This window comes from Ixodes scapularis, unplaced genomic scaffold (genome assembly GCF_016920785.2).
Source record: "Ixodes scapularis isolate PalLabHiFi unplaced genomic scaffold, ASM1692078v2 PGA_scaffold0__279_contigs__length_252992795, whole genome shotgun sequence".
NCBI classification, from domain to species: domain Eukaryota; kingdom Metazoa; phylum Arthropoda; class Arachnida; order Ixodida; family Ixodidae; genus Ixodes; species Ixodes scapularis.
This window is the reverse complement of record NW_024609835.1, coordinates 21,156,522-21,166,591: the sequence shown is the minus strand read 5'-3', so window position 1 is coordinate 21,166,591 and position 10,070 is coordinate 21,156,522. Positions and strand designations below refer to the sequence as shown.

Here is a 10,070-nt window from a genome sequence, read left to right as displayed (position 1 = left end):
AGACCAATGTGGCGATACGGCGGCCGAGGCTTCAATCTTGACACCTGCTCATGCTTAAAGTAAGATTTAACAATATATATCCCATTTTTCGCGAAGGAAATGACGTAGTGCCATTTATTCGTGCTTTTTAATGTAAAATCACTTATTATCCCGATATTTTCGAAATTGAGCGGACTCGAACTTTCAGGCTTAACATTTTGTTGTATACTTGCTGATGTAACGCTTTAAGCAACTTTCCTAAAAACAATGTTCCACAATATAACTTTTAGTTTTTGCATGACTATATACAGAACTTGTTTAGTGCTTAGATCCTGTGAAATGTAGACGTTATTTATTTATGTCGTGAAATATTTGGGTTTTACACATTCTAATATATGTGCAAACACACAAAGGCCAAATTGACTGCTTCGTTGTATAGTCTCAGGCGTATAAGTCTTGGCGTAATATTGTCTCCACAGCATAACGAATGCAAATATATCTAAATTTAGTGTAGCTTAAAAAAGCTCGATTTCATAAAATTGTATTCACTTTCTTTTCAGGAGACGCAGCCTGTCGACAACTGTTACAATCTTCCAGTGACCGAAAATTTGCTCTAAATTAATCTTAACCCTTAGTTGGACGCGTCAAGATGTATTTATCGCTCTCTATGTTGAAATATTATGGATGCATGTCTAAGCTTTGTTTACTTAAATGTCCGCAAAATTGAAATTTAATAAATGGGAATGTACTTTTAGCTTACGAATAAAGTCTGGGACATATGATGTGCAGCATCGTCTGAGTTAGGTGTGTCTCTTCATGTTTGTGATGTTATAGGTTCAGGTCAAACCGCCGAAGGAGGAATTCAGTCACACCGTGAGGTATGATCAAGATATATATATATATTAAAAAAAAATTAACAAAAAATAAGAAACGTTCTAGCTATACACAAATATACAGGTCAGAAATTGTCTCACTTTCAGTCCGTCCTTGTGTGGCTGAAGGTCTTGGTGCTGTCTTGTTTTCAGCAGCGCTTGGTTGTTGGTGCGTGTTGTTCCTTGTTGATCGCCTGGGATGCTCTGCTCCGGGACACCGCCGAAGTCGTTCCCCGTGATGTTCCTTGGGTGTTCCTTGAGGCTGGTCTGGGATGTTCTGCTCCGGGACACCGCCGAAGTCGATAATCTGTCCCACCAGCGGCTACTTCGGATCACTGCCCAATGCCTCGTTCATGTCGGATGTTGCCGCTTTGGTTGCACACCGCCAAGCTGATGTTTCACCCGACAGTAGCACCCTCGGGACGTTGCCGGGTGTGCTTCCACCTGGTCGGGTTACCGCCGAACAAGAAGCCCTCTTCCTTCTCTTTTTCGCTCCCTTCTCCTCCGGCCTGCTCCCTCGACGTTTTCCTCTTCTACTCCATTTTTTTCTGTTGTAGCACGACATTTACCCCCTCCTCCAGAATTTAGTCGTACTAAATTTCTACACCACGTTGATGCATCATCCCCCTTTTTTTTTTGTTTACGTCCCTGTGTTGATTCACCAGTTTGCGCATCACTTTCACACCCTGAACGTTTTATATCTGGCCCGCACCCAGTTCACAATTTCAGGTACACCAGCACATCAGCTGCATCTCACTGCCGCCGCTAAAGCACTTCTATCCGTTACTGTATCACGGTATACTTCCATCATGCGTATAAATATTACCATATTTACAAAACAAATTTCCACCCTACCCCTTTTTGTCGATCAAACTCTGCTCAAGTAGTCCGCCCCGATATTGTCTTTGCCTTTTATATACTTAATCCTAAATGTAAACTCTTGCAAAGATAAACTCCACCTCATTACCCTCGCGTTGTTGACTTTCGTCTTATTCAAATATTCTAGCGGTTGATGGTCGGTTTCAACTACGAATTCCTTTCCGTACAGGTAAATAGCGTATTTACCAATTGCCCACACGAGTGCGAGGCATTCACGTTCTATAGCCGCAAAGTTCTTTTCGCTCGCGCTAAGTTTTCTACTGCCATATAACACTGGGTGCAGCATGCCCTCGTGCTCTTGCAACAGCACTGCTCCCAGAGCTTCGTCTGATGCATCCGTACGCAGGACAAATTGCTTAGACACATCGGGCGCTAACAAAATGGGTGGTTCTGCCAGCCTTCTTTTAAGCTCTTTGAAGCTTGTGTCATGTTCAGAGCACCATGTTACTTTGTCCCTTCCTTGTGAGGTTAGTAAGTGGGGCTGCTATGTCTGCATAACGGGGTATAAACTCTCTATAATACCCTGTAAGACCTAGAAAGGCTCGCACCTGTTTTTTCGTCTTTGGCGCCGGTGCTTGTTGAATCTTTTCTATTATTTCCCTCTTCGGTGCGATTTGGCCCATACCAAGCTTGTGACCTAAAAATGTTATCGCGTCAAACCCAACCTCACATTTGTTTGGCTTAACCGTGAGATGATTTCTCTTGAGACATTCAAAAATGTGCCGTAATGTTTGGCAGTGGTCTTCCCACGAGTCAGTGGCCACCAAAATGTCGTCAATGTAATGATGTACATTGGGCACCCCCTCCAGGACGGACCTCATCAACTTGGTAAACACTGCAGCAGCCGTCTTCAGTCCGAAAGGCATAAACCGGAATTGGTAAAGGCCCGTTCTTGTAGAGAAGGCAGTCTTTTCTTTGGCTGATTCTTCCATCGGTATCTGCCAATAACCCTTTGCTAGATCCAATTTAGAAAAATATTTTTTTTTGCCCGACTTTTGCAAACACTACGTCCGACCTTGGCATAGGTTCAGCGTCAGCCACTAAGACTGCGTTCAATCGCCGAAAGTCAACACAAAGCCTATTAGAGCCATCAGGCTTTTTTACCATTATTATGGGTGCGTTGTAGGCGGACGTGGATCGTTCAATGATGCCTAATCTTAGCATCTCTTCCACTTCTTCTTCCACCTCGTCCTGGATGGCAAAAGGCAACGGATACTGCCTTACAAACACCGGCTCTTCTGTCATCAATCGAAGTTTGCATTGCAATGCATTTGTTCTGCCCGGTACGTCAGAGAATATATCTTCAAACTCCCCGATCGCGTCAGCAAGATCTTTCTTTTGCTTTTGGCTTAATTTAGGATTGATGACCACATCCTGCGCACCCTGTTGCCTTTTTAGACTGGGCGTCGTGATCTCCCCTAAGTCTTCAACCTCATCCTGGACCACCATCACCCCACAACTTTCATTCTTAGTTTCGCGACCTACATATTTTTGTAACATGTTTATGTGAAACGTTTTTCTTTTGTCGCCAACCAGCAGTTCGTAGTTTAAATCGCCTTTTTGCCTCGCAACTTCGTACGGTCCCTTCCACTGCATGGTTAGTTTGTTGTGGTCACTGGGTAGCAGTATGAGCACTCTGTCGCCTGGCTCGAACCTTCGAGCCTGGCTCTTCCGGTCGTAGAACCTTTTCTGTTTTGTTTGCGCCTCTGCCATGATCTCATGCGCCACTTCACATGTTTTCTTCAGTTTGTCCTTGAGTTCGATCACGTATCCGTATGATGTTTTTAACTCCTGGTTTAAGCTTTTATTGGACCAGAGCTCCTTAAGGATCGTCAAAGGACCTCTCACATTTCGCCCGTACAACATCTCAAATGGTGCGAATCCTAGCGACGCTTGTGGTACTCCTCTATAGGCAAAGAGGAGTGCCGGGATATACCTATCCCAGTCCGTGGGTCGTTCTTGGCTCATTCTCTTCATCATTTGCTTGATGGTACCATTAAATCTCTCTACGAGCCTATTACACATTGGGTGATATGGCGTAGTTAACAACTGCCGAAAGGATAATAGCCGTCCTATTTCTTTCATAAGATTGGAAGTGAAGTTCGTACCTCGATCACTCAGAATCTCCTTAGGTACTCCGTACCGGGAGAACATCTCGACTAGGGCTTCTGCCACCTGCGGGGTATCAATAGTTTTCAATGCCACAGCGTCCGGGTACCTCGTGGCTACATCAACCATTGTCAAGATATATCGGTTTCCCTTGCTGGACTTCGGGGTTATTGGTCCAATGATATCTATCGCTACCCGATGGAAGGGTTCTTCAATTATGGGCATACTCATCATTGGGGCTTTTTTCACGGTGCCTTTTGGTATAGTGCGTTGGCACACATCACAAGACCGTATGTAACGTTTCACGTCGCCTTGCATACCAGGCCAAAAGAATTCTTCCGCTACCCTAGCGACCGTGCTCTTTACCCCCTGATGGCCCGACATTATTCCATCGTGAGCCAATTCCATTACAGTCTTTCTAAATACCGTTGGTACAATGAGTTGGTGTCTCACGTCCCCGTCGCTGAATTCGAGTCGGCGGAACAACAAATCATCCTTCACGACATATTCCGTTGTTACGTCACATCTCCATTTCCGCACTCGTTTATTCAGACTTCTAAAACACCTCTGCAGACTCTCATCCGACTTTTGCTGCCCCGTTAATTGAAGAGCTGTGACTTCCAGCAGCTCTATAACCGGCGCCTTGAGCTGGGGCAATTGTTTCTCTTCTCTTTTGTCCGTTCTTTTTGCTCCTGCTGCAAATGACACCTCGTTATGAATCTGCTCTGCATTCAACTCCTCCTTTTCCCCGATTTCTTGCAGTACTCGGTCGTTCTCAGCATGTGATGTAACGCTGTTCAATGAATTAGACTGCGTTTCGCCAAACACTTCATCTCCCTGGTGACGTATTTTCTTCGTACTTGTGCCCCACCCTGCATCCGGGCAGTCCACTTTTCTAGCCCCTGGGATATTACCCAGTATGAGGTCATACAGCGGTTCTTCTACGCATTTGGCACGTACTTCCCCCGTGTAATAAGGTGTATCTATGTTGATTATCGCTTCAGGCATATCCCTCATGGTGCCGTCAACCAGGATAACCCCAGTGGACGTCCCTGTGAACTCCTCACTTCGTACCAGCCCTTTTCTTACTAGTACTGTGTTGGTTCCACTATCCCTCAGCACTGATATCTTAATATCATGTAACCTCCCTTCGACCACCGGCATCATTATGTCGATATTGTGTACTAAGTCAGCGTCAGTAACATGTTCAAATCTTGTATTTGTTATCGCTCCCTGCTGTTCTTTGTTGTACCTCTTTAATGCCTTCTGTCTTTTATCCAGGACACACGCTGCTTTGTTCTGTGAGTGATTGGCGCACTGCCCAGCTTTGTGTCCCATTTTGCCGCACTCCCAGCATCGTACTTCTGCCTGATTTTGTCTATATCCGCTTCTGCAGTCAGTTGCCTTATGCCCAACCTTACTGCACAGAAAGCATCTAGGCGATGGTCTTCGGGTTCCTCCCGTTTGTCCAGTACCCTTACTGTTCTCGTCGTCTGGACTCACTGTCGTACAACCCCCATCTTTCATAGCACCCAGATTGCATTTTCCCTGGGCTTCCAGGTACTGGTCAGCTAACTCTGCCATTTCTTGCGCTGCGTTCACGTTACGTTCTTTTAGAAAAATGGCCAGCTTAGGGTGACAGCAACTAAGGAACTGTTTGGCAATCACCCTGTCCCTCCCTGCCTCGAACGTCTTCTCTGTCTGCGCCATTTCGAGCCACCTATCAAAATAATTACTCAATCTGGTACAAAATTGTCGTCCAGTTTCTGCCTCCTCCGGCTTGCTTCGTCTGAACTTTTCTCTAAAACCGTCTGCAGTTAGTCTGAATCGTTGAAGCAAGGTGATCTTAACCTTCTCATAGTCTAGGGAGTCAGCTGCTGTCATCCTCCAGAATGCGGTTAAAGCTTCACCCACCAGGCAAAGACTAAGGGACGTCGCCCATTCCTCCTTCGCCCATCCTTGTCCTACCGCAATCCTCTCAAATCTATGCAGGTAGGCATCTAAGTCATCGCGTTTCTCGTCAAAGGGCGGCATCAATTTCTTCAAGCACGCTCGTCCTCTTGACTGACCTTCGCTCCCTCCGTCTGTTGTCGCTCCACTGGCGCGTTCTATTTCCGCGAGCTTGATCTTAAGCTCTATCATAGGGATCTCATGTGCCGCTTTCAGTCTGGCGTCCTCCCTCTCCCTCTCAGCCTTCTGCTGTTCCCTCTCATGTTCGAGTTTGGAATCTTCTCTAGCGTGCGCTCTCTCCTCTCTCTCACGCTTTCTTTCCTCCTCCAGAAGATGCAACGCTTCCTCTTTTGTTAGTCCGAGGGAGCTTCCCAAAGCCATTATCTTTTCAAAATCCATTTCAAACTTGTTGGGAACCGTTCACCGGTACAACTGGTTTTCCTCACTCTGCGGTTTGTATCCTGGCAGGCTCGCCAAATTGTGATGTTATAGGTTCAGGTCAAACCGCCGAAGGAGGAATTCAGTCACACCGCGAGGTTTGATCAAGATATATATATATAAAAAAAAATTACCAAAAAATAAGAAACGTTCTAGCTATACACAAATATACAGGTCAGAAATTGTCTCACTTTCAGTCCGTCCTTGTGTGGCTGAAGGTCTTGGTGCTGTCTTGTTTTCAGCAGCGCTTGGTTGTTGGTGCGTGTTGTTCCTTGTCGATCGTCTGGGATGCTCTGCTCCGGGACACCGCCGAAGTCGTTCCCCGTGAGGTTCCTTGGGTGTTCCTTGAGGCTGGTCTGGGATGTTCTGCTCCGGGACACCGCCGAAGTCGATAATCTTTCCCACCAGCGGCTACTTCGGATCACTGCCCAATGCCTCGTTCATGTCGGATGTTGCCGCTTTGGTTGCACACCGCCAAGCTGATGTTTCACCCGACAGTAGCACCCTCGGGACGTTGCCGGGTGTGCTTCCACCTGGTCGGGTTACCGCCGAACAAGAAGCCCTCTTCCTCCTCTTTTTCGCTCCCTTCTCCTCCGGCCTGCTCCCTCGACGTTTTCCTCTTCTACTCCATTTTTTTCTGTTGTAGCACGACAATGTTCTTTGCCTCTGGTATGATGAGTCCAAACATTATCTCCAAGCATTCCTTCGAGAAATATAGCGGGGAAATTGAAATTTTTCGTAATCAAGGTTTTCCGCTAAATGTAGCTGATAAATAACATGCTACACTTTTGAGTGGTACTTTTATTTTACATTTGTTTTATGACACCCTAGCCCGAGACATATCTGTAATACTGTTTGTTCTTAAAGGGATTGTCCGGTCAAAGTTTGTATTCGAGAAAACAATTGAATATCGTTGTTATCGCCTCAAGACGCATCGTACATGCAATATCTGAATTTTATATGCCCCTCTGCATGAGTAATTGAATTTGTACTGCTCCAATCGCACTCTAGCGTAAACGCTGCTTTCAGTGGCAACATTGGAGTTCTGACGGCACACAACACAAAGCGTAACGTTGCACAAAGCGAGCATGGCGAGCATTTTGGTCTCTTCGTTTACCTGCAAGTGAACACCTTAGCGTGCTTCGTTTTTGTTGTTGTGCTCGACCTGTTTCGTGGTTGGGTGAGATTTTGTTAGGCGGTTGGGTGCCACAACCACCAGGCAGCACATGCAAGCCAAGACATGACGTTCCACACTTTTCCGCCAGACGTGCAGTGACGAGCAAAATGGATCGTCGCCGTGCGTAGGGACTGGGTTCCCGTCAAGATCGAGGTTCCGCTTATGCTGCAATCATTTCACAGAAGAGAGATACGAGCTAAGCTCTTGATGGCCTCTCCGCGTGAGCTAAGCTCTACGCGGAGAGAAGGCTCGTAAGCTGAGGTGTGATGCTGTGCCAACGATATTAAACTACGTCCATCCACTCCTCGCCCAAATCGGATCAATCAATTTGATTATGCAGCGAAACCGAAACAAACAGCTAGACCACCTGAAAATAAAACCAGAAGGTGTACTTAGTACGCGTGCAGCCCAACTCTGTTTGACCCGCATGTGAAATTAGAGCGTGGCTACGATTCACTAAGCTCGTCGAAGTCAAGTGACGACATGCATTTGAACGATTCGCCGTTTGCCTTCGACCCGTGGACATCGCCTCCGAGGGAACGACCCGCAGCCTCATCACCGATCCAGTGGATCCGCCGAAATGTGTACCCGGATGTTACTTCGTGTACCTAGTTGCCGCTTCAGAGGCGAAATCTGCATCCTTTGCTTTGCTAGTGCTCCTAGCTCTATCGGTAGCCGTCGCAGTTGTGTTTGCGCAAAACGGCATACGTTTGCTGGAGGCTTATGGCTGTTTTCGAGTAATATTTTGCTAAAAGGCGTGACTTTTTTGTACACGCTTGGGAACAGCATTAAAAGAGCCGTAGGGTACAACCTAGGAGATATATAATTCGAAAAAAAAAAAAAAAAAAACGAAAGAAGACATTCCTCGACTAATGCTTGTTATCTCGACCATCCGACAAACCTTTGCGTTTTGTGACGTCACGCAGCTGCTACGGATGTCCGCCATTGACACTGCCGATATTCGGGATTTTTACAGAGTTTGTTTTATATGTTTTACAGTCTTGTTGAGGTATAAGGGCAAGGATCACCATCGCTATGCCGTAGAGTGCTTGTGTACACTTTACTGCATCGGTGACATCCGGCCCCTTCAAACGCGCAGGAATATTAATAGACTCGCTTTCTTATTCACACTGATCAATGTTGGCTTGAGGGACAGACAAGTCACGCTAAGTCTCTCTGAAATCCACGAGTAGCACGCGAAGCTATCATAGTTTATCACTTGCAGATCATCAGTGCAATAATGATTGCTTCAAATTTCATTTTTTCCTAAAATCGTAAAAGAGTGGAATGAATTACCTTTTGACATTATGAGGGCAGCTTCTTCAATATTATTTAAAGTACCGCTGTTTTTATTCTAAGAATGAATCCCTTGTTAATCTGATCTAAAAGGTTTGATTTATCATGTTTACGTGTGACTGACGGGTCATTCCTTTACGGCTCCGAAGTGTTTTTTAGGCATTGCACATGGCTGTATAAAAACAATATTAATTGTGATGCAAGCCTTGTAAACTAAAGATTTTAGAAAACATCACGCCCCCCCCCCCCCCCCCCCCGTTTTGCACTAATCTCCAATAAAAGTTACTACAAAAAGAGTTTTTTGCCTTTGTTTGTAAGGAAAAACCCAGTTACAGCCGCTGATTGTGCGGCGAGCCCTCGGCGCGGCCCGTGGTAACAGCGGCGGACACCGCGATTGGCCGGTGCGATTGACCGATTCAGTATCGTTTTAGAAACGGTCAAGAATTTCTAGTAACGGCCGATATAGCCGGTTCAGACCAGACGAATTACCGGAAAATGGCGCTGGATACTGTAGATCAGCGTGGCGTTGGCCTACCCTAGTGATGTTCCGCCGATATCGGCCACATCGCAGTAATACAGGCCCAAGCTTTACGATCCAGCGCCAATATCGGCAGCATCAGAATGATATTGGCCTGATTTCTCCGATCCGACGCCAATATTGGCGCAATAGTGTGTGATGCCTGGGCGAGAGCATGATCCAAGCATGAATTACAAACTATCCCAAGCCTCCACTTTCGCAAACGAGAGTGAGTCAGTCACACGTAAGCGCTACCACCATATTTCAACAATAAACAAGCTCAAGGGGCTTGCGACATTTGTTTGCAACATTTTTAATAAAAAAGAACATTGCCATGCCATCGCAAGTTACTTTAAGAACATAATAAAAAATCTGCATAGGAATTAATTAAAAAGTACCCGAGATATCGCTGGCTCAAGCGCCAATGCCATCAGAAAAAAATCCATTTTAAGAACTGGGCAGTTGAAAGTGGCACGCAGATTTTCAGCACTGAGCGCGTATCACGTATCTGGGCGGAATAGGCAAGCACATAAACAAAAGTTATTTATCTGTTTTCTCTCGCGCAAGAAATGCTGAAAACTAAACTCAGTAAACTCGCAAGCAGGATTGCGCCACGTGAAATGGCTTTAGCCTGCGAAGTAACTGAAAGTTTCCTTTCGAACTTGCTACTTGCTCCCTATTCTGTCCGCTTGGTGTCGACGGCCGACGGCATGAAGAGTCTCATTCAGAACTAGCGACGCGATGAGCATCAATGGCCCGCACCGCAGAGGCGGGTCGCTGATGTTGCATCCTATGGTTGTCATGCGAAGAAACTTGCATGGAGTGCAAGTTTCTTGCACTCCATGCAAACTTG

General features: G+C 46.0%; 1 protein-coding gene across 1 annotated transcript; it reads right to left on the bottom strand.

Annotated features, from left to right (window-relative positions):
- Positions 1-224: 224 nt before the first annotated feature.
- Positions 225-5,549, bottom strand: LOC120844553. The gene is made up of 2 exons (XM_042291457.1): positions 2,835-5,549; positions 225-311 (listed from the first exon to the last, which is right to left on the bottom strand). The coding sequence occupies exons 1-2, from the start codon at positions 5,547-5,549 to the stop codon at positions 225-227; spliced, it is 2,802 nt and encodes a 933-aa protein (XP_042147391.1).
- Between the last annotated feature and the right edge of the window lie 4,521 nt (positions 5,550-10,070).